Source organism: Salmo salar, chromosome ssa15 (assembly GCF_905237065.1).
Source record: "Salmo salar chromosome ssa15, Ssal_v3.1, whole genome shotgun sequence".
NCBI classification, from domain to species: Eukaryota; Metazoa; Chordata; class Actinopteri; order Salmoniformes; family Salmonidae; genus Salmo; species Salmo salar.
In genome coordinates, this window is record NC_059456.1 from 63,961,807 (window position 1) to 63,987,017 (window position 25,211).

Consider the following 25,211-nt stretch of genomic DNA (forward strand, 5'->3'; position numbering starts at 1 on the left):
ATTCGATCTTAGTCCTGTATTGATGCTTTACATGTTTGATGGATCGTTGGAGGGCATAGCGGGATTTCTTAGAAACTTCCGGGTTAGAGTCCCGCTCCTTGAAAACGGTAGCTCTACCCTTTAGCTCTACCCTTTAGATGTTGCCTGTAATCCATGGCTTCTGGTTGGGGTATGTACGTACAGTCACTGTGGGGACGACATCATCAATGCACTTATTGATGAAGTCAGTAACTGAATTACCGATGACAAAGGCAGATTAGCCGCTCGTCACCGGATCCTCACAAGGAACCTGATCTCCTTCCACGAAACCTCCATCTCTTTCTCCTGCGAATGACGGGGATGAGGGCCTGTTTGGGTGTCTGGAGTAAATCCCTCTCGTCCGACTCATTAACCTCACTAGGGTAGGGGGCACTATTTTCCCCTCTGGATGAATAGCGTGCATATAATTAGTAGATTTGGATAGAAAACACTCCAATGTTTCTAAAACTGTTAAAATAATGTCTGTGAGTATAACAGAACAGAAATGGCAGGCGAAAACCTGAGGAAGATCCATCCAGGAAGTGCCATTATTTTGAAATGGCTGTTTTTCCAATGAAAGCCTATCCACCATTTAAAGGGATAGGAGCTAGATTCCGTTTCCTATGGCTTCCACCAGTTGTGAACAGTCTTTAGACATTGTTTCAGGCTTTTATTCTGAAAAATGAGGGAGAATGACAACTTTGAGTGAGTGGATAGTGGGATGTCCCCAGAGCTGTTTCCTGCGCATGACCGAGAGCGCGTCTTTCTTGTTTTTCTTTTATATTTACGACGCTATTATCCGGTTGAAATATTATCGATTATTTAGGCTAAAAACAACTGATTGATTATAAACATCGTTTGACATGTTTCTACCAACTTTACGGATATTATTTGGAATTTTCATCTGCCTGTTGTGACCGCATTTCAGCCATTGGATTACTGAACAAAACGCGCCAACAAAATGGAGGTTTTTGGATATAAAGAGGGACTTTATCGAACAAAACAAACATTTATTATGTAACTGGGAGTCTTGTGAGTGCAACCATACGAAGATCATCAAAGGTAAGTGATTCATTTTATTGCTATTTCTGACTTTCGTGACTAATCTACTTGGCTGGTCACTGTATGTAATGTTTTGTGTGCTGAGCGCTGTCCTCAGATAATCGCATGGTTTGCTTTTGCCGTAAAGCCTTTTTGAAATCTGACACGGCGGCTGGATTAACAACAAGTTAAGCTTTATTTTGATGTATTACACTTCATGAAAGTTAAATATTTAAAGTATTTATTTTGAATTTGGCGCTCTGCAATTTCACCGGATGTTGGCCAGGTGGGACACTACCAACCCACAGCCCCTAGAGAGGTTAAAGAAAAATTATTCATCCAATTCAAGGTGAGTAATCGCTGTTCTGATGTCCAGAAGCTCTTCTCAGTCATAGAGACGGTAGCAGCAACATTATGTACAAAATAAGGGACAAACAATGCGAAAAAACAAACTAAATGGCACGGTTGGTTATATAGGGGGTAGTATTTTCACGGCCGGATGAAAAAAACATACCCGATTTAATCTGGTTACTACTCTTGCCCAGAAACTAGAATATGCATATTATTAGTAGATTTGGATAGAAAACACTCTGAAGTTTCTAAAACTGTTTGAATGGTGTCTGTGAGTATAACAGAACTCATATGGCAGGCAAAAACCTGAGAAGATTCCAAGCAGGAAGAGGCATGTCTGAGAATTTGTAGTTCTTCTTTTGGTTCTCTATCGAAACTACAGTATCTGTGGGGTTACGTGGCACTTTCTAAGGCTTCCATTGGCTCTCTAAAGCCTTCAGAAAGCGGATTGAGGCGTCTCCTGTCTCTGGGCAGAGTATGGTAGCTCAGTTTGTCAGTGGTCTGCCTGGTGACTAAGAGACTACACAAGAAGAGGATGGCTTTCTCCCCACTGAAGAGGCTTCTGCATCAGGCTGGTTTGGCATACGGCCTGCGCTACCCGAAGACTTCGTGGATCGAAACCAAGAATGGTGAGCGCACATTTGACTATGTGAAGACGGCTAAAACATACATGAGGAAAAAACTCCCTGACTTGTTCACGTCTACTACATCATGAGGAACTGTCTTTTGAACTTGGAGACAGTGGATAGTGAACTGTTAGAACATGAGGATCAACAAAATTATTCATATGATCGACTGGCTAGCTGGCTAGATGCCTAGCGCGATAATGACTGGCAAGGTAAAGTTGGATCATAGCTAATGCTGGCTGCGCTATTTAGACAGCTCGCTAAGTTTACAAGGGTGTGACTATAGCTACAGCCACACTATGCCAGGTAGTTAAATTTTTGCTGTATACCTTTATTTTACGCATAGAGGTCCAGTCGGGTTTGGTTAAATAGTTATGTGGCGTTTGACTGGGTTTCAAGCATAACTATGTTGTTTATATTACTTCAGGGAATTTTAGCTCCTATTACATTTGCTGGCTTGTTTATTGTTAGAGATGTACACTACCGGTCAGAGGTTTTAGAACACCTGCTCATTCAAGGGTTTTTACTTTATTTTTACTATGTTCTACATTGCAGAATAATAGTGAAGACATTATTCATATGGAATCATATGGAATCATGTAGTAACCAAAAAAGTGTTAAACAAAAATATATTTTATATACCTTGATGACAGCTTTGCACACTCTTGGCGTTGGGGGTACTAAATGCCCAGTCAAGCGCAAACGCATTATGAAGGATCTAAAGCAGCGTAAGGTTGTTATAGCTCTTCTTCAGGAGACCCACCTGACTGACTCTGAGCATGATAAACTGAAGAGTGAGTGGGTGGGTCAAGTGTACTATTCATCTTTCACCTCTCGGGCAAGAGGGGTGGCCATACTCATTAATAAGCATTGTCCCTTTCAGCTACAATCTCAGATTAAAGACAAAGGGGGTAGGTTTGTGATCATTCAAGGTTTCACTAACACTGAGCCCATTACCATTGTGAATGTGTATGGGCCTAACCATGATGATCCTAAATTTGACCAAGACATCTTTTTGAAGTTAACGTGCCCATCATCAGAGATAATAATGGCATAATAATGATTTTAACTTGTTACTGGACCCTTCCAGGTATAGATCTTCCTCTAATAGTATTAACCTCACACAGGCAGCTAAAATGTTAAAAGCAGAAATAAAAAATGTTGGACTTGTAGACGAATGGAGATTTCACAAACAAAAGGTTAAATAATACTCATTTTACTCCCCTGTCCATAACAGTTACTCTAGAATTGACTTGTTTCTTATTCCTGCTGGCAAGGGAAGCTTAACTACTTGGTGTAAGTATTTACCAAGATGTATATCAGATCATTCTTCCCTGCTGGCTTCAGTACCGGTCAGTAAAACACAACCACCCTCAAGAAGGTGGAAGTTTGGCACATACTTACTAAATAATCTCACATTTGTAACATTTCTGAACATTCATATTGTCACGTCCTGACCAGTAAAGGGGTTATTTGTTATTGTAGTTTGGTCAGGACGTGGCAGGGGGTGTTTGTTTACAGTGTTTCGGAGTTTGTTGGGCTATGTTATTATGTAAGAGGGGTGTTTGTTTAGAGTGTTCTGGGGTTTTTGGTCTATGTTCTAGGTTAGTGTTTTTCTATGTTCAGTCTAGTTTTTCTACTTCTATGTTTAGGGTTTGTTGATTGACCTTCAATTGGAGGCAGCTGTTCCTCGTTGCCTCTGATTGAAGGTCCTATGTATAGGGGGTTTGTGCTATGGGGGTTTGTGGGTAGTTGTCTCCTGTTTTGTGTCTGTGCACCTGACAGGACTGTTTCATGTCGTTCATTGTTTTTGTAAACGTGAGTTGTTTGTTTTTCCTTCTTTTAAATTTAATAAAGAAGATGAGTATACACATTCCCGCTGCACCTTGGTCCAATCCTTACGGCGCCCGTTACAATGGCTTTAGAAGCTTCTGATAGGCTAATTGACCTCATTCGAGTCAATTGGAGGTGTACCTGTGAAAGTATTTCAAGGCCTACCTTCAAACTCAGTGCCTCTTTGCTTGACATCATGGGAAAATCAAAAGACATCAGCCAAGACCTCAGAAAAGACATTGTAGACCTCCACAAGTCTGGTTCATCCTTAGGAGCAATTTCTGAATGCCTACGTTCATCTGTACAAACAATAGTACGCAACTATAAACACCATGGGACCACGCAGCTGTCATACCACTCAGGGAGGAGACGCGTTCTGTCTCCTAGAGATAAACGTACTTTGGTGCGAAAAGTGCAAATCCATCTCAGAACAACAGCAAAGGACCATGTGAAGATGCTGGAGGAAACAGGTACAAAAGTATATTTTTCCACAGTAAAACAAATCCTATATTGACATAACCTGAAAGCAAGGAAGAAGCCACAGCTCCAAAACCGCCATAAAAAAAGCCAGACTATGGTTTGCAACTGCACATGGGGACAAAGATCATACTTTTGGCGAAATGTCCTCTGGTCTGATGAAACAAAAATAGAACTGTTTGACCATAATGACCATCGTTATGTTCGGAGGAAAAAGGGGGAGGCTTGCAAGCTGAAGAACACCATCCCAACCGTGAAGTACAGGGGTGGTAGCATCATGTTGTGGGGGTGCTTTGCTGCAGGGGGTGGGGGTGCTTTGCTGACTGGTGCACTTCACAAAATAGATGGCATCATGAGGAGGAATTTATGTGGATATATTGAAGCAACATCTCAAGACATCAGTCAGGAAGTTAAAGCTTGGTCGCAAATGAGTCTTCCAAATGGACAATGACCCCAAGCATACTTCCAAAGTTGTGGCAAAATGGCTTAAGGACAACAAAGTCAAGGTATTGGAGTGGCCATCACAAAGCCCTGACCTCAATCCTATACAAACTTTGTGGGCAGAACTGAAAAGCATGTGCAAGCAAGGAGGCCTACAAACCAGTTACACCAGCTCTGTCAGCAGGAATGGGTCAAAATTCACCCAACTTATTGTGGTAAGCTTGTGGAAGGTTTCCCGAAATGTTTGACCCAAGTTAAACTATTTAAAGGCAATGCTACAAAATACTAACTTCGGACCCACTGGGAATGTGATGAAAGAAATAAAAGCTGAAATAAATCATTCTCTCTACTATTATTCTGACATTTCACATTCTTAAAATAAAGTGGTGATCCTAATTGACCTAAGACAGGGAATTTTTACTCGGATTAAATGTCAGGAATTGTGAAAAACTGAGTTTAAATGTATTTGGCTAAGGTGTATGTAAACTTCTGACTTCAACTGAAGGTATTTGTAATTGTCCACATATTCTAAGTCAGAACCAGCCAGAGTAGTGATGCTAGTCGTACGGGCGGGTGCGGGTAGCCATCGGTTGAAAGCATGCATTTAGTTTTACTAGCGTTTAAGAGCAGTTGGAGGCCATGGACTGAGTGTTGTATGGCATTGAAGCTTGTTTGGAGGTTTGTTAGGGCCAGATGTATACCGAATGGTGTCGTCTGCGTAGAGGTGGATCAGGGAATCCCCCGCAGCAAGAGCGACATCGTTGATATATACAGACAAAAGAGTCGGCTCAAGAATTGAACCCTGTGGTACCCCCCATAGAGACTGCCAGAGGTCCGGACAACAGGCCCTCCGATCTGACACACTGAACTCTATCTGAGAAGTAGTTAGTGAACCAGGCGAGGCAGTCAATTGAGAAAACAAAGCTGTTGAGTCTGCCGATAAGAATACGTTGATTGACAGAGTCGAAAGCCTTGGCCAGGTCGATGAAGATGGCTGCACAGTACTGTCTTTTATCGATGGCGGTTATGATATCTTTTAGTATCTTGAGCGTGGCTGAGGTGCACCCGTGACCAGCTCGGAAACCGGATTGCACAGCGGAGAAGGTACTGTGGGATTCGACATGGTCAGTGATCTGTTTGTTAACTTGGCTTTTGAAGACTTTAGAAAGGCAAGGCAGGATGGATATAGGTCTATAACAGTTTGGGTCTAGAGTGTCACCCCCTTTGAAGAGGGGGATGACCGCGGCAGCATTCCAATCTTTATGGATCTCGGACAATACGAAAGAGAGGTTGAACAGACTGGTAACAGAGGTTGCAACAATGACTGCGGAAAAATTTAGAAAGAGAGGGTCCAGATTGTCTAGCCCAGCCGATTTGTACGGGTCCAGTTTTTGCAGCTCTTTCAGAACATCAGCTATCTGGATTTGGGTAAGGGAGAAGCTGGGGAGGCTTGCGCAAGTAGCTGCGGGGGGTGCGGAGCTGTTGGGGTAGCCAGGAGGAAAGCATGGCCAGCCATAGAGAAATGCTTATTGAAATTCTCGATTATCGTGGATTTATCGGTGGTGACAGTGTTTCCTAGCCTCAGTGCAGTGGGCAGCTGGGAGGAGGTGCTCTTATTCTCCATGGACTTTACAGTGTCCCAAAACTTTTTGGAGTTAGAGCTACAGGATGCAAATTTCTGTTTGAAAAAGCTAGCCTTTGCTTTCATAACTGACTGCATGTATTGGTTCCTGACTTCCCTGAAAAGTTGCATATCGCGGGGACTATTCGATGCTAGTGCATTCCGCCACAGGATGTTTTTGTGCTGGTCGAGGGCAGTCAGGTCTGGAGTGAACCAAGGGCTATATCTGTTCTTAGTTCTACATTTTTTGAAAGGGGCATGCTTATTTAAGATGATGAGGAAATTACCTTTTAAGATTGACCAGGCATCCTCTACTGACGGGATGAGGCCTGCTCGCAGAAGTGTTTTAGGGAGCGTTTGACAGTGATGAGGGGTGGTCGTTTGACCGCGGACCCATAGCGGATGCAGGCAATGAGGCAGTGATCGCTGAGATCCTGATTGAAAACAGCAGAGGTGTATTTGGAGGGCAAGTTGGTCAGGATAATATCTATGAGGGTGCCCATGTTTACGGATTTAGGGTTGTATCTGGTGGGTTCCTTGATAATGTGTGTGAGATTGAGGGCATCTAGGTTAGATTGTAGGACTGCCGGGGTGTTAAGCATATCCCAGTTTAGGTCACCTAACAGAACAAACTCTGAAGATAGATGGGGACAATCAATTCACATATGGTGTCCAGGGCACAGCTGGGAGCTGAGGGGGGTCTATAACGGCAACAGTGAGAGACTTATTTCTGGAGAGATACATTTTTAAAGTTAGAACTGTTTGGGCATACAATTGAGACATGGATTGTGTATGTGTGCCATTCAGAGGGTGAATGGGAAAGACAAAATATTTAAGTGCCTTAGAACGTGGTATGGTAGTAGGTGCCAGGCGCACCAGTTTGAGTGTGTCAAGAACTGCAACGCTGCTGAGTTTTTCACGCTCAACAGTTTCCACCCAAAGGACATCCAGCCAACTTGACACAACTGTGGGAAGTATTGGAGTTCCTGTGGAGTTCCTGTGTAACACTTTCAAAACCGTGTAGAGTCCATGCCCCGATGAATTGAGGCAGTTCTGAGGGCAAAGCGGTTGCAACTCAATATTAGGAATGTGTACTTAATGTTTTGTGCACTCAATGCACACACTGAATATACTACATAAACATGTCTCTTTTCTCAGCTCACCTTCAATCTCTGTCTGCAGTTGGTTCACGTGGCTCTTAGCAGATATCACTCTGGTCTCCGTGAACCTCATCTCCACTATCTGCTCCACAACCATGTCTCTCAGATGCCCTTAGCTCAGCCCAGATTGCAGTCTGTCCCATCAGCTCAGAACCAGGGTCACCCTCAGCTTCAGTTCCCAGCCTGTCAATCTGCTCTTCATCCACCCTTCTCTGGATGTCTACATATGGTAAGACACCTGGGGAATGGTGTCTTTCACTCTTTCTTCATGGCTATCTTTCTGAACATGCGGCTCAGAGACACCAGCAGAACTGGCATAGTCTTCCTATTTTAACCGGCAGCTCCAGGGCTTGGTCAGTTTTAGAGTGGTAAAAACAGCTTTTATACTAAGATTGTGTGATATGTGCACATGTAAAGGGATTTTAAGGATGAAAAGGGGGAGGGAGGATAGTGTGTTTGTCTGTTGCCAAGTAATTGATGTCTCACTCTCTCAGGTCACTGTTTGACATACATTACATTTTGTATAGTTCAATTAGTTAGTAAGTAGTAGCTTGATGTACAAGTACAGCCCGTGGATAGGACACGAGTCTATCACAGGGCCTTACTCCCAATCTATCTCCTTAATGCTGAATGCCAGCAGAGACACAAAAGGTCCCATTTTTAGTCTTTAGTATGACTTGGCCAGGGATTGAACTCACAACCTTCCAATCTCAGGGCAGAGATTGGATCTGTAGGTTATGTCGCTAACCACAAGGCCACATAGTTCAATTACTCAATAGTTGAACTGGAACATAGGAAACGTAAAGGACTTGTACACTACAGCTACATTACTGTGAATGAGTGCTGTCTATTGGCTTAAATAATAGTATCTGTTATGTGGGCATTGTGGCATAAACACAATATTTTACAATACTTAACACAATCCATGACCTAAATTGAAAGTCTCGAGACATCCATGTGACGTTGTTGACATGCCAGACTGCTGAGGTACTGACAAGCCTACACATTGACACTGTATAAGTCTGATGACACCTTCCACAGGCTCAGAGTGTGTCATGAGACATTGTTGAATGTCAAGTTTCTTGTTTTCCAAGACAGAGGTTGTGGATCCTCTAGGCTGTAGACAGGTGTGATCAGTCCCCATACATCTCCACAGGCCTTGGGTAGATAAGTTAATGTGAAGAGTTAGGGAAATTTCCCCTCAAACAAAACCATTATCTGGGCGTGTTTGGTATGAGTCATAAGAGCGTGCATCAGTGACAAGTTATATAATTAGATAGAAATAACAAGGAATCAGGCTCATCTTTAGAATAATATTTCTTCAAGCGTATTGTAAAAAACACTGGTAGTGACAAGATTTATGCTGATTGCTATTTGTGTTTATGAATAAGCCTCTATTGAATAACCAGTCACTCAGAGAGAGGATAGATAAACACACAGGCGTCAATCTCTCTAACAGAGCAGTAAACTTATGACAGAGACAAGGACAATGGCAAGTGGAAATGTTCATCTGCTAATGAATCCGACCCTACGGCTGCTCAGGTAACGTATGAGATCTGTAGGTTATGTCGGCCGTTTTCAAAAACACTTCTTCTAGACCAGTGGTTCCCAACTCCAACCCTCAAGTAACCCAACAGCACACATTTTTGTTGTAGCCCCGGACAAACATACCTGATTCAACTGATCGAGGCCCTGATGATTAGTTGACCATTTGAATCAGGTGTGCTTGTACTGGGCTACAATAAAAATGTGTACGGTTGGGGGTACTCGAGGACCGGAGTTGGGAACCACTGCATCTAGACTCTAGAGATGTAAAAAGGGGCTCCTTTCAGAACTCAATGTTCACTCTCTCTGAACACTCTCTAAATGGAAGGCTGTCAACTGCCATGAAAAGACGTTGCTTTAGGCTTAAAAACAAACAAATGTACATATCCCGAAGAAGTGGAGGGTTTTTTGGAAGGAATACACAGAGAGAGAGAGCCGGAGGGGGGAGAGATGAAGAGAGTAATAGTTAGACTGCTCTGCGGTCACCCTGGTATGCAGACAGCCTTGAAAGCATTACAGTACCTGCTGCATCTTGTAACATTCAGATTCTGAAATGTACAATTTTACCAGTTATCCAAACATTTATTAAGTGTTAGACAACACAACATGAATTACATTCTAAATGTATGCCTCAAAGTAAGCAATGAATATAGTAGTTTTATTTGATTTATGTCTATACTGTTTATGGAGTTGTAATTTCTCTCTAAATCACTTTTAATTTGATATTTACTGTAAATCAATAATGAAACACAATTAATTAAATGTTGTCGTTACAAATTAAACTGAACAATCTACTCTGCATGAAATGTATCAATGGTGAAAGGTCAAAAGTCACACATGCCACAGATGTCTGGCATTGCACACTGTCAGAATGGCAGTTAACGAAGAAACTCTTCATCTCCAGCTTGCCTCGCTTTGAACAGAGGGCCTGCTGAGATGTAGACCTGTGATTAGGACTGCAGTAACTCTCCCCACCCAGGGAGCAGTGGGCTGAAATCCTTCCAGGTCAGGCCTCTTCAGTGATCAACACACCTATGCATGTCTAATTAAAGCCCTAGGGTGGACTCCAATATGCTCTCTTGCTCATTCCCTTGCTCTCTTGTTCACTTTCCTCTGCCATTGTCCACTACCCCCTAGTGCTGAGCGATTAACCAGCTTTTTGTCTTCTTCCGTTATTAAACAACTAATTGACCAATGTCGGTTCAATTACATGAATTCCATTTCGTTTTTTTGCCGTTTCACTAGAGAGAAAACAAATCATTCACAAAATAAATGAATGCAGCATTCATGTTCTAGTCGGAACGAGGAAACTCTGACATTTCCGACTTGCTAACCTTGGCAGAAGAGTCGGATCCCAAAATCAACCAATAGGAAGCTCTACGCAAATAACTTACCTTAATTTGAACTTGGAGGTTCCGAATTTCCGATAGCACCTGAAAGTGGCATAAGTCAAGATCTTTGTGGGACGCTGGGCTGAAGGGAGTTGTAGTTTTCATTAGTCAAATATTCAACCTACAATCGTGGCCAAAAGTTTTGAGAATGACACAAATATTAATTTTCACAAAGTCTGCTGCCTCAGTTTGTATGATGGCAATTTGCATATACTCCAGAATGTTATGAAAAGTGATCAGATGAATTGCAATTAATTGCAAAGTCCCTCTTTGCCATGCAAATGAACTGAATCCCCCAAAAACATTTCCATTGCGTTTCAGCCCTGCCACAAAAGGACCAGCTGACATCATGTCAGTGATTGTCATACCCTGATGAAGACAGCTTGGCTGTCGAAACGTTGGATATTAAACTTTTGCATCTGAGCTCCTAGAGTGTGCGGCTCTCCCTTATTTTCAAGTAATTCTCTTGTTAACACAGGTGTGAGTGTTGACGAGGACAAGGCTGGAGATCACTCTGTCATGCTGATTGAGTTTGAATAACAGACTGGAAGCTTCAAAAGGAGGGTGGTGCTTGGAATCATTGTTCTTCCTCTGTCAACCATGGTTACCTGCCGTCATCATTGCTTTGCACAAAAAGGGCTTCACAGGCAAAGATATTGCTGCCAGTAAGATTGCACCTAAATCAACCATTTATCAAATCATCAAGAACTTCAAGGAGAGCAGTTCAATTGTTGTGAAGAAGGCTTCAGGGCGCCCAAGAAAGTCCAGCAAGCGCCAGGACCGTCTCCTAAAGTTGATTCAGCTGCGGGATCGGGGCACCACCAGTACAGGCCTTGCTCAGGAATGGCAGCAGGCAGGTGTGAGTGCATCTGCACGCACAGTGAGGCAAAGACTTTTGGAGGATGGCCTGGTGTCAAGAAGGGCAGCAAAGAAGCCACTTCTCTCTAGGAAAAACATCAGGGACAGACTGATATTCTGCAAAAGGTACAGGGATTGGACTGCTGAGGACTGGGGTAAAGTCATTTTCTCTGATGAATCCCCTTTCCGATTCTTTGGGGCATCCGGAAAAAAAGCTTGTCTGGAGAAGACAAGGTGAGCGCTACCATCAGTCCTGTGTCATGCCAACAGTAAAGCATCCTGAGACCATTAATGTGTGGGGTTGCTTCTCAGCCAAGGGAGTGGGCTCACTCATAATTTTGCCTAAGAACACAGCCATGAATAAAGAATGGTACCAACACATCCTCCAACTTCTCCCACCATCCAGGAACAGTTTGGTGATGAACAATGCCTTTTCCAGCATGATGGAGCACCTTGCCATAAGGCAAAAGTGATACCTAAGTGGTTCGGGGAACAAAACATCGATATTTTGGGTCCATGGCCAGGAAACTCCCCAGACCTTAATTCCATTGAGAACTTGTGGTCAATCCTCAAGAGGCGGGTGGACAAACAAAAACCCACAAATTCTGACAAACTCCAAGCATTGATTATGCAAGAATGGGCTGCCATCAGTGTCACGTCCTGGCCAGTATAGAGGATATTTTGTTATTGTAGTTTGGTCAGGACGTGGCAGAGGGTAGTTTATTTATGTATTACGGGGCTTTTTGGTCACTGGTCTATGTTTGTATTTCTATGTGTATGTTCTAGGGTAGTTTTTCTATGTGTAGGTTGGGTGCTGGTCTCTCAATTGGAGGCAGGTGTTTCTAGTTGCCTCTGATTGGGAGTCCTATAAATAGGTGTGTGTTTTGTTTGTCACTTGTGGGTAGTTGTTTGAGAGCACTGCTTTTGTTGAGCCTGCTCCTCTGTTCCTGTCGTTAGTTTGTTTATTGTTTTTCCGTGGTGTTCTCATTTTGGGGTGATGGGTGCTGTGGCGAGGCCGGGTATTTTCAGGCCGGTACGCGCAGTACCCTCGCCCCGCATGTGCCAGGGGAAAGTGGACATCCAGCCAGTAGGGGTGATGCCAGCCCTGCGCTCGAGACCGCCAGTGCGCCTCTACGGTCCAGTGTTTCCCGCTACACGCACTAGCCTTGAGGTGCGTGTCTCCAGGCTGGCACGTCCAGTACCAGCCCCACGCATCAGGCTTCTAGTGCGTCAACCCAGTCCGACTCGGCCTGTTCCCCCTCCCCGCACTAGCCCTGAGGTGCGTGTGCCCAGACTGGCACATCCTGTACCAGCCCCACGCACCAGGCTTCTAGTGCGTCAGCCCAGCCTAGCCAGTCTGGAGCCGCCAGAGCCGCCAGCCAGTCTGGAGCCACCAGAGCCGCCAGCCAGTCTGGAGCCGCCAGAGCCGCCAGCCAGTCTTGAGCCGCCAGCCAGTCTGGAGCCGCCAGATCCGCCAGCCAGTCTGGAGCCGCCAGCCAGTCTAGAGCCACCAGCCAGTCTGGAGCCGCCAGAGCCGCCAGCCAGTCTGGAGCCGCCAGAGCCGCCAGCCAGTCTGGAGCCGCCAGAGCCGCCAGCCAGTCTGGAGCCGCCAGAGCCGCCAGCCAGTCTGGAGCCGCCAGCCAGTCTGGAGCCGCCAGAGCCGCCAGCCAGTCTGGAGCCGCCAGGGTCATCAGCCAGGCGAGCGCAGCAAGTGTCGCCCGCCAGCCGGGCGCAGCCAGGGTCACCCACCGGTCCTCCGACGCAGCCAGGGGCGCCACCTAAGTGGGCGACGCCGAGGGTGGAGCGGGGTCCATGTCCCGCACCTGATCCGCCTCCAATATAGGTGGGTTGGGGAGGGGGGGTGTAGCACAGTGCCGTCGTTGATGGCAGCCACCCTCCCTTCCCTCCCTTTAGTTTAGGGGGATTTTTCTGTTTGTTTTGGGGGTTTTCTGTGTTTTGTGTAGGTGCATCCGGGGTCTGCACCTTTGGGGGGGGGGGGTACTGTCACGTCCTGACCAGTATAGAGGATATTTTGTTATTGTAGTTTGGTCAGGACGTGGCAGAGGGTAGTTTATTTATGTATTACGGGGTTTTTTGGTCACTGGTCTATGTTTGTATTTCTATGTGTATGTTCTAGGGTAGTTTTTCTGTGTGTAGGTTGGGTGCTGGACTCTCAATTGGAGGCAGGTGTTTCTAGTTGCCTCTGATTGGGAGTCCTATAAATAGGTGTGTGTTTTGTTTGTCACTTGTGGGTAGTTGTTTGAGAGCACTGCTTTTAATTGACAGCATGCCATGGTGGATTGCAGAGGTCTTGAAAAAGAAGGGTCAACACTGCAAATATTGACTCTTTGCATCAACTTCATGTAATTGTCAATAAAAGCCTTTGCCACTTATGAAATGCCTGTAATTATACTTCAGTATTCCATAGTAACATCTGACAAAAATATCTAAAGACACTGAAGCAGCAAACTTTGTGGAAATTAATATTTGTGTCATTCTCAAAACCTTTGGCCACGACTGTAGTTTAGTGCAGAAATGTGCTAATTCACTACAATGACCATAATCCATTACTCCTGTTCTTCCTGGATTGGACAGAGAAGTATAGCCTATACACAGACACATGAGAGGAATGTACACAACCCAATGACCAGAGGGATCGAGACAGTTTGTGAGGTAGCGCTACCCAATTGATAGTTTTAGTAATTGGTAATAAGCAGTCTTGAAACTATGCCTTATGTACTTTAAAGAACTAGTAAAATGATTTTGTCAGAGCTCTGCCAGCTAGCTACTAGCCTAGCTAAATAGGATGACTCAAAGACGGTACGGTGTGGGGAGCACAGAGATAATGTTGGATGGTTGTCTGGCTTGCTGGCTGCTACTGCCTGAGCAGAGATGAGATGATGAATTTAAGGAATTAAAAATGATATACACAACTAAAATATTTTATTATTTCCTAGTAATTTCCACTTTCTGTTCATTTGGACCTGACAGAGACAATGGGATGTTTTCAATGTTTTGGCAATTAATTGATCACTATTTTGGGCTTTGGAATTTCTATTTAAAAGCTCTAAAATTATTTTTATGTCATTATTTCATAATTAATTGTATGTTTTTAAAAAGTTATCATCCTTAAAAGCACTAACCGCTCAGCACTTCTACCCCCTGTCCCAGATCTGCCAAGTTTGGATAGAGATGTAAGAACTATGACAATGAATAGCATTTGGCCCACCAGAAGGGTAAGCAGAGCTATTACCCTATTTGTTATTTGACACAGTCCAGTCCTTTGTGATCAGAGAGAGGGGTAGATATAAAGTTATCGGACTGGAACCCAACCAAGAAACAGCACACACAGGAGCCCCGGTGTGACAGGTACTCTCACATACCTTCCCTCATGCAAGCAAATCTCTCTTTCTCTCACTGTCTGTCTGTCTGTCTGTCTGTCTGTCTGTCTGTCTGTCTGTCTGTCTGTCTGTCTGTCTGTCTGTCTGTCTGTCTGTCTGTCTGTCTGTCTGTCTGTCTGTCTGTCTGTCTGTCTGTGAGTGAGTGAGTGAGTGAGTGAGACAACTGTGCTAGTGACGGAGTCGGCCTAAGCACCAGAACTCTGTGTAGTTAGGAACTCCAGTGTCTCTAATGATGCATACTTCCCTCAGTGTAAGACAGCCAGAGGAGAGGGTGCACTAGCCTGTGCTTGTCTGGAGCTGAGAATGCCCATTAACACTCTTTCCCCCCTCAGGTGGTGACCACCTGAGCTATCAAAGACAACCATGTCTGCAACAACCCCCCTCCCCCTACATATCCCCTCCTCACAGACCATAGATAGTGATAATGATAGTGATAGTTATGTATAGTACAGTATAAACCAATAAACATCCTCAATCTGCATTTGTACCTACAGCTTGACACAGTGCTTCTGTACAGTATGAGAAAACAAGCTATCTGCATTTACTTGATCCAATTCACCCAAGAGAGATCTCTCTACACTTGGGAGGTAGGCCTAAGCTTCTGAAAGAATCACATTCGATTTGTCATCATATTTCTGCTTATCGTCATGTTAGGACAAGGATGCTGAGGTGGCGTCTGATTAGTATAAGGAATGTGTTTGGTTTTTACATTTTTATTTAACCCTTATTTGACCAGGTGAGTTGACTGAGAACACATTCTCATTTACAGCAACGACCTGGGGAATAGTTACAGGGGAGAGGAGGGGGCATGAATGAGTAATTTGGGGTTATAGTATATAAGGCTAAAGATTCCGACAGGTTCATTCCAAACAAATGGAATTTCAAACAGTCTCATTAACATTCATTTGATGCTGCCTTGTTTAAATGTAAACACTGTCAAGGCTTCCCCTGAAACACAAATCCCAAAACACTACTTGCCTTCTGACCTGGTATAATTTTCATTGGCTTAATGTCTCCACATTATCTATCCTAGAACTTTCTCTTGTCCCTCTCCCTTCGTTTCATAACTTCCTGAGACTGTCCTTTGAAACCAACTTCCCCTCTCTGGGATGTGTGATTCACTGTGTCCCTGAAACACAACACAAGCCAATCTAGAGGAGCAGATAAAGCTAATTGTGGAAAAGGACCATCGATCAAGGCCAGTGCACTCATAAGTACGTGTCGGATGGCACCTCAATGGCAGGAAGTGCTTGGGCTTGACTCTAGTGAACGCGGAGGGGAGAGCCGCCCAATACACCCATGTAGTGTACTGTAGGGTTGGTCACTATAGCTAAAACTGCTGGCCACTTATTTTTTTTTTTACCTTTATTTAACTAGGCAAGTCAGTTAAGAACAAATTCTTATTTAGAATGACAGCCTACACCGGCCAAACCCAGACAATGCTGGGCCAATTGTGCACCGCCCTATGTGACTCCCAATCACAGCCGGTTGTAATACAGCCTGGATTCAAACCTTCTCCAGTGACGCCTCAAGCACTGAGATGCAGTGCCTTAGACCACTGCGCCACTCGGGAGCCATCTTGTGTTGAACACCTTTATAAGAGAAAGAATGTCAGTATGATAGCATAGTCATCATATATGTACATGACTGTTTGTGTATGTTGATATTTGTCAGTAGGTTTTGTTCTGTGTACTAGGCTACAAAACGACACAGATATGCACAGTGCTAGTTATCTTACCTCACTATAGCTCAGGATCTCCCCTGTGTGGAAGACACAGTTTAGCTATGAAGCATATGCCTCATAATTTCTATCACATTTTCTCTCCGAGCCAAGAGAAGGCCTCAGGACTAAAATTAGACCAGGGAGAGTGGAAAACAAAATGAAATTTAGATTCTTTTGTTGAAATGACCTTTGGAAATATAACTCATTCTAATGAGCAGATAACTGGCAAACGTCTCTCTTTGGATGTGCAATATACATTAATACAGTTGCCAAGGAGCCACTCACACCCTTTCCGTGTTTACAATGGTAAGGGAGGTCCTCAGAGCCCAGGGCTAGAGGAGCAGATGACCTTAGCGCAAACTGAAGCTCATAAAAAAACAGGGAGGGCATCTAATATTTTTTATACACTCCATTTAAAAAAAGTTTCCATTCTGAGATTCTAATTATAGTCCCACATTCTGTACTCTATCTGACCTTCAGATAAAACCAAAATAATCCGAATATAAAAAACAAGATTCCACTGGCAAGTGGCAAACATTTCAGTAGCTATGGGCTCAATCGAATCAAACCTGCATTGTGGTATTAACACAGTAGCTCTGTGCCACATTCAAACAAAATCACAGAATGAATTTTGGATTCTGTGAAAACCTACTATTGTCCCAGGTAGTGTATGTGGGCAGCAGTTTGTCAACAGACACTAAACATTTCCATTGGGAGTTTGATTGAATTCCAGCCATGCATCACTGGTGTATGACAACAGACTGTGTAGAATACACTATGTCCTGTAGATGGAGATGTTACTCTTTCAAAAAGTGCTACAAAATCAGAGAGGAAGTGGGAGAAAAAACATCTGCATCATATAGTGATTCATTATATTATTATACGATAAGATCATTACATGTTTTTATTACAGGCATTTCATACTATGATATTAGCTTGTTTTTATTAGTCATTGTAAAACATGTGTCTTTATATTGTGGGTAGATAGTGTAAATGAAGGCCTCTCTCACTGTGGTGATCTCACTAGGAAGGTGTGAAAAAGGTATGTAAAAAGGCATGTATATTTGCAGTGTGACATGTTCTGACATATCGTAATCACTTCACCCAAGTCTAACACAAGTTGAAAATTCTTGTCTGGAATCACTTGTACTTTGTGAACATTGATAGGAGTAGCAGTAACTTGGTTTACTTTTAAGTAAATTGAATTGATTGCTTTTCATAAGTTTTAAGGATTTTATGTGTCCAAAAATTTGCCTGGTATTTCATTTGAATCTGTTCACCATATATGGATACTGTTATAGGTTATATAGACACGGAACATCAAACAGTTTGTGTAGTTTTAGTTAAAAAATACAATAATTTGCAGCTTACAAAACCAGCAGAAATATGATACATCCAGGCATAATGTGTCTGAATAATACAGAGGTACAAATACAAGTCATAATATACTGTGATATTAAATTAGCATAGTGGTACAACATTCTTCAAGAGGATAGAAGGGAACAGCAGCATAAGGGAGATAAAAGATCAAATGATAATTTGGAGTGAGGCACTGATACTGTAACTTGTCTTAGTGGGTTAAAGACACTCTAGACGAGGGGTCAGCAACATCCGGCCCGCAAGCCAAAACCGGCCCGCAAGTGATTTAGTAACAAAATACAATTAGGAAATGTATTCCCAAGTATTTCCACGAAAAAAAAATAGACATGTGATCATGTATCAGTGTAATCAAGGTATGAAATTATTGTTATTTTCAAATACAATCTCTTTTTGGGCTTAGTTGTGGTCAATTTGCAGTGTACAAATGGCAATAATTATGTTCCGGCACCCCAACCATCAGCTCCGACAAAAATCGGCCTGTGGCTGAATCTAGTTGCCTACCCCTGCTCTAGGCTGTAAAAACTAGTGTTACCTCTAGCTCGCTGACTTTAGATTTCAAGGTAAATCAACTAATGTCACTCATTTTACGTTTTGTCAACTCATCTTCACCTACTGAGTGGACATAACCAATTCCAAGGCAGCCAGGTCACTTCTTTTTTTAAGTTCAAACATATTTCTTTTTAAAGTGCAAAACGACTTTTGTTATTACCAGTAGGGTTCCAAAATCCCTGGAACTTTCTATAAATTCCCTGGTTTTCCAGAAATCCTGGTTAGAAATCCTGATTCCGGGAATCTTCCATTCAGGATTTCGGGAACACCAGGGAATTTATAGAAAGTTCCAGGAATTTTGCAACCCTAATCATCAGTGTGTTATAAAATTGGGCAACTGGTATAATTATTGAAGTTGACTGACTTATTGTCAAAATTCATACTGTCCATTGATGGGTAGGGGGTCAGAGGGGAACTGGCTGTCCATTAGGGGGGTGGGTAGGAGGAGGGGGAGGCTGGGGGCCAGTCTGTTAGAGTGAGTTGGCTGTGATGAAGACGTAGAGCCTGGCCAGGAACGTAGTGAAGGTGCCCTGTCTCCACAGCTTCATCTCCACGTCGATCAGGAAGTCCCGGGGCTCATGGACCTGCCTGTGCAGGTACACTGCGCCTGTGTAGGCATTCAGCTTCCGCGTGCTAAAGTAGTTCTCCTCATTGCCCTGGGTGATGCTGATGATGACATTGTCCCCGGAGTAGGCAGGGGAGGGGCCAATGCGGAAGATCTGGGCGGGGATGACTATGTTGGTCTGGAAGCTCAGGTGGTAGTAGGTGATCCGCAGGGGAGAGTTCTGACAGTCCAGGAAGTTGGGGCAGCTCAGCCGTTCACAGCGGCTAGAGGACCAGCCAATGAGAGTCAGAATCACACATAATCACTATAATGAAAAACAATATTAATAAATAAAAACATGTCAAATTTACAGAATGAGTATAGTAAAAACACGAGTCAGAGAGCCAGAGTCATGAAATCAAAACATCAAATAATAGCGGTCAAAGGGTCAGAATCTTATAGGCAAAACATGTCTGTTTGTCCAGGTCATTTCAAAATAAGACCAAAGAGAAATAGAAGAGAGATGAAGCCATAAACTCAATAATGTGATTCCAGACAGATCTTCCTACTCCTAGCTGATGTATCATGGCCTCTGTCCCAGGTGGGCTTTCTGTTTCACAGCTTAGATCAGATTACCCAGCCTGACACATTACCCTCAAGGGAAACATTGTTCCCTCCCGTGTACACTGCACCAGATTGGAGAAAGACCTCAAAAGAACTTTGAGCTTTGAGAAAAATCAAGAGAACACAGTTGACCAGCCCCAGAGGGCAACATGAAAACGCTGTTGAAAATGCCAATTTTTTTGTTTGAACTTTTCCGACAACAACAAAATTCTTAAATTCAACTGCTGGGATAACGGATGAGTTGAGATACAGTAACTTACGTGTCAGAGGATTTGCGGTAGTACTGTGGACAGTCGAAGGACAGACAGCGGAAGCCTCCCTGGATGTTGTAGCAGGTCTCAGCCAAGGAGCAGTTATGGGCCCCGATAGTACACTCGTCTATGTCTGTAACCCAAACCATAGTCAGCTCAGAGGTAATGTGTGTATGTATTAGGTGTATGTAATGTGTGTATGTATTAGGTGTATGGCATGTGTCTATCACTGTTTCCTCACCTCTGCAGGCGCGTCCACTGGGAGACATTGTGTAGCCGTAGTCAGGGCAGGCACACTGGTAGCTCCCTGGGACGTTCACACACTTAAAGGAACACAGGTGGCCAATGCTCTGAGCACACTCGTCAATGTCATCACAGGTGTGTCCATCTTCTCTCAGGTAGTAGCCTTGTCTGCAGTAACACTGGTAGGAGCCATAGATGTTGGCACACTCCTGACTGCAGGGGTTGCTTAGACACTCATTCACATCTGTAAGACATTCAAAGATGGAATAAAACCGTCGCTGTAGCATTTCAAAGTAACTCATGAAACAATGTCATGATGTCCATGATGTCACAGAATGCAATATGTTTAAGGCTCTATGTCTCTCCGCCAACAGCCACTACTGGCTTTAGACTATCAGTCCAATCTCACAGTCCTCTAGAGGTGTGACGGGGGGAACAAAAGCCTTCTCTGTCCTGCTGGGGGTGTAACAGGACACACGCACACTCACCTTCACAGTTCTTGCCATCACTGGATAAGCTGAAGCCGGCGGTGCAGGAGCACTGATAGGATCCCAGGGTGTTCTCACAGGTTTGGGCACACAGGCGGCCGGGGTAGCGCCAACACTCATTCACATCTGACGAGAGTGGAGGGAGATTGTGTGTGTGTGTGAGAGAGAGAGAGAGAGAGAGAGAGAGAGAGAGAGAGAGAGAGAGAGAGAGAGAGAATGTGGGTGTGAGAGAGAAAGTGTGTTTACAAAACGCATGTATATGTTTTTGTACACCTCCTTAGTGTGTGTATGTGTGTGTGAATAGGGGTATGAAGTGGAGGGGCCAGCTGCCTGCTGATAGTCTAAACATCCCACTGGAGTCCATTATTATTAAAGTCACAACCCAGTGAATCAGCACACTGTTCTCTGCAGAGGCTGACTGGCTGCCTGGGAGACTAACTGCAGCAACTCTGACACAATACAGAGAAGACCAGGCGAGGAACAAAATAGGCTTGGGCGGTATACCATATACGTACCGTAAAAAAGCTACAAGTTAACTATCTAATATTGTATCTCCAGCTCAGGGCTCCAGTTATGCATTTGGTTTGCTAACTTACTAGCTAAGTGGCTAGCTTGCAAGATCAAGCTTCTTGGTTACAGCAGAGACAATCAATCCCCTCTCTGCTGCCTAAATACATTTTTTGTGTTTTTGTGTTATTTTACACATACCATATACCCCGGTATGGTACAGGAATGGTATGAAGGTGAGGTGGGGGGGCTCGGAGAGAGAGGACTATATATTACTTCTCAATTTAAGAAAGAGCGATAGAGACAGAACAGCATCTGAACATTTGACTCCATATTGCAAGCAGCCTACCAAAATGATCCAGAACTATTCTGACAAAGAGTTCATTTCAATAAGCAAGTGAAAAGTGTCAACTTCTTTGCTTGAGGTCAGTAGGCCACACAGTACCTACCCACACACATCTTCCTGAACATGTCGTACTGGTAGCCCGTCTTGCAGTCACAGCGGTAGGAGCCGGGCAGGTTGTGGCAGATCTGTCCCTCACCACAGCGATGCAGAGCGCTCTGACACTCATCCACATCTGGACACAGGACGTGAGGGAGAGAGGACGCGAGGAAGAGAGGCGAGACGAAGAGAGGAGAGATCTTGTTGGTGGTAACCATGAAAATGAAAACCACAGATCTGTATACTACTCCACCTCTTACCTATGCACCTGGCTCCGTCAGGGCTTGCGTGGTAACCACGGTTACACATGATGATCTTCATCTGGCAGCTGTAGGATCCCACTGTGTTGATACAGTTAAAGCCACGACTGCAGGGCTGGCCTACTACACCACATTCATCTATGTCTGATGGATGCAGAGAGAGTGATGGAGGGAAGATGAACACGGAGGGAAGAGAGAGGGTCAGTCACATGGGGGGGAGGGAACAGGGGATGTGGGTGTGTGGAGGGACAGTTTGAGAAGGGAGGATGGAAAAGGAAGAACAGGGGAAAACCGGAGGACAGGGCGAAAGAGGGGACAAAGAGAGTGAGAGAGAGTGGCAGCCATTTAGTTAAACTGTGTTGCTCAGAGGCAGACGCAGCATACACTTCCATTCCTTGGGATAAATTTGGTGTGTGTGTGTGTGTGTGTGTGTGTGTGTGTGTGTGTGTGTGTGTGTGTGTAACTCTAATTTCTAATCTTCTAACTGTGCATTTTACAATGTTTTACAGTGGTTCAGAATTGCCTAGACATGCCCCAGTTCCTGTCCCTCGGGCTCATTCCTCAGCATCAGAATGCACTGACTGGAGGAGGAGGGTTGGCTTTCATCCGCCCGGCTGCAGTCTGCTGTGCTCCCCTCTAATCCCCTGCCTGTGTGGCATTTAACCCCTCTGTACCTGGTCTGGTCTTCTGGGTGTTGGTTTAAACCTCACTACCTGTGTGGCATTTAACCCCTCTGTACCTGGTCTGGTCTTCTGGGTGTTGGTTTAAACCTCACTACCTGTGTGGCATTTAACCCCTCTGTACCTGGTCTGGTCTTCTGGGTGTTGGTTTAATACTTGTGTGGCATTTAGCCACTCTTTACCTGATCAGGACTGGGTAAACCATTATGTTCATTTTGACACACTACTATAGTTATGTTCATACTATTACACTTGTTAACAGTGGCCCAGGTCTGCCCAGGCCTAGCCCACCCAGTCAGTGCGGACAGCCCCTCTTACCGATGCAATTCCCATGTGCGTCCTGTGTGAAGCCCATGGAGCAGTGAGGTTTGGCGTTACACCTGAACGAACCCTCACTGTTCACACACTCAAAGCCTGGCCCACAGTTCTGAGTCCCCTGAACACACTCGTCAATATCTGTGGACAGAGACAGTGATTATAAACAGGATGTAGGTTAGAAATAAAACCTAATACATTACACATTTTTGGTTGGTGAGCTAATGTCAGTTTGTAATCCATTGAGTTGCTTAGAAGAGAAGCAAAACTACTCATACGTTGCAAGCCTGTTAGAGTGTCATGTCTACTGTAACCACTGGGTGTCACTGTGGCTTTGAGATAGATTGCCAGATAAATCATTCCACATAGATCTATCCAAACAACTCTTCTTCGCCTCAACAATAAAATGGTTTGTTCTCCAACTTCAGAGAGGATCTAAGGAGTGATCCCACTATCAATCATCCTCATTGCAGTAGTTCTACAGCAGGTAGAGCCTATTATTGATACATGATGAATTGTCTCCATTGAGTCAGCCCATCAGACAGTAGTGCTGTGCATTAGTCTGACTGTTCTCTAGCGTTCTCAGGGTTGACGATTTCATCTTAATCAGACATAAATCCTCTTGTGACAGGGGAAATGGAAGCTTGTTGTGTGCAACAGGGAGTGGCAATTAAATGCAAGCTTCACAAAACAAATGAAATTGTTAAAACATTTCTAGCATGTCTATCTATTGATAACAGGGTTGACGTGTTGTGCTCGACCTGCTCAGCTTTCCACCACAAAACACCAGGAATGGCCAAGAAGAGTAGGACTAACTCACTTGCTTTTACACTATGATTTGACTATTAAATGTTCAATGTTTCTTTTGAAGTAAAAAATTCAGTTCACGTAGCAGGGTTCACCTTAAAATGAGGGACAGATGTAAATGAATGACTAACCACATGAAATAAATAATAATCTTCAGAAATGACTGTCAAAGCAACAAAATAACTAGGGCTTTACAATGATGGTGAATGATGTTGGGGTTAAGTAGGTCAAAATCTTCGTAGAGGTGACACAGGGTTGACATGTCAAAATGCTGCATTTTGGCCCTTTAGCAAGTCAATTATCCATGTGGTCTACATTAAAGGCCACTTCATTTAATATTACAGGCTTTTTAAAATGCAACATTGGTGCACAATTTCTACTTCAAATATAAAAGGGAGCACCCATTTCCACCCACCCAGCTCTGTGCTGTAGCTCCTCCACCTGTCTACACTGGGATTCCCCAGCTGTCAATGCTGACATATCTGCTGCTGTACAGAGCCTCATCACTGTAGGGAAATCACATCTGTCATAAACAGGACTTAAAGAGCCAATTTTGTGTGTGTGTGTGTGTGTGTGTGTGTGTGTGTGTGTGTGTGTGTGTGTGTGTGTGTGTGTGTGTGTGTGTGTGTGTGTGGATGTATTTAACTATACTTGTGGGGAACAGAAGCCCTCACAAGAATACTAAACAAACAAATATTTGACCAACTGGGTGTGCATGCGTGTGCATGCAGCAAGCAACCAAGTGTGTGTCCTACTCTGTGCGTGAAACCGCATGTACTGTATGCGTGCGTGAGGCTCCATGATCCCTGTAGGGAAATTATACAGTATGTACCACGCTAAAGCCCCAGTATGTCCCCTGGGTAGGGCAGGGCTTAACTAGCTTATTAACACCATCCTGGCCCTGAGACATGCCTGGTAAGGCTAGCACAGGTCTGACAGACCCAGACACACTGAGACAGAGACTAGGGATAAACGTGTGAGAGATTGGCAGGGTGTTCAGTCGCAGTCAAAGCAATACTGTAGGAAGGTAATTGGCTCACAACAAATCAAGGAGGGAACTGGCTCGATGAGCTCACAGAGACCAGGGAGTTCACTCTCCCTCAAGCAGGGATTGCAATTATTGGCTAAGAAATTGGGGATGGCAATCAACTCCTGGAGTAAGCAATGAGGAGAGAACTTTGCTCCTGGTTTGAGGAAGCTGCTCTCTCTAAGATGCGGGAGGGGTTGTGGACGTCAGTCGATGAGAGCGAGATTGGTCGATGTGTAAGAGGTAATGGGCAGGGAATTCAAAGGGGAGTAGAAACACACCTCACTCCAACGAGCCGTCTGAAGTGGCAGCCGTTATGAGCCCTGTTTAAATGCTCATTTGGTTCACCGCTGCGTGAGTTTAATTTACATTGAAGCCTCTACCAGAGCCCATTGAGACTCATCCTTCAGTGATCACCAACAGGACTTTATCAACCCGCTCATCTCACAGATCTATCTCAGAGCACACTGGCTGTGTGTAAGAGCCCGGCGTTAGCATACTCTGCCAAGTGTGGGTTATGGAAATAATGAAGAACGCTCTGAGGTTTCCTTTGACATTGGAGCAGTGGGCACAACCAACATAAACACAAGTCAAATGAGTTCTTCGTA

The 25,211-nt window shown here is 44.2% G+C and overlaps 1 protein-coding gene across 1 annotated transcript in view; it reads right to left on the reverse strand.

Annotated features, from left to right (window-relative positions):
- Positions 1-17,811: 17,811 nt before the first annotated feature.
- LOC106571900 (fibulin-2) overlaps positions 17,812-25,211 on the reverse strand; it is a 43,525-nt gene continuing 36,125 nt past the window's right edge. Inside the window, exons 11-17 of the mRNA XM_045696082.1 lie at positions 22,773-22,910; positions 21,775-21,918; positions 21,522-21,650; positions 20,566-20,691; positions 20,076-20,321; positions 19,844-19,967; positions 17,812-19,243 (exon numbers count right to left, since the gene is read on the reverse strand). Coding sequence (XP_045552038.1) covers positions 18,886-19,243; positions 19,844-19,967; positions 20,076-20,321; positions 20,566-20,691; positions 21,522-21,650; positions 21,775-21,918; positions 22,773-22,910 — 1,265 coding nt within the window. The 3' untranslated portion in view covers positions 17,812-18,885. The remainder of the gene's footprint in view (positions 19,244-19,843; positions 19,968-20,075; positions 20,322-20,565; positions 20,692-21,521; positions 21,651-21,774; positions 21,919-22,772; positions 22,911-25,211) is intronic.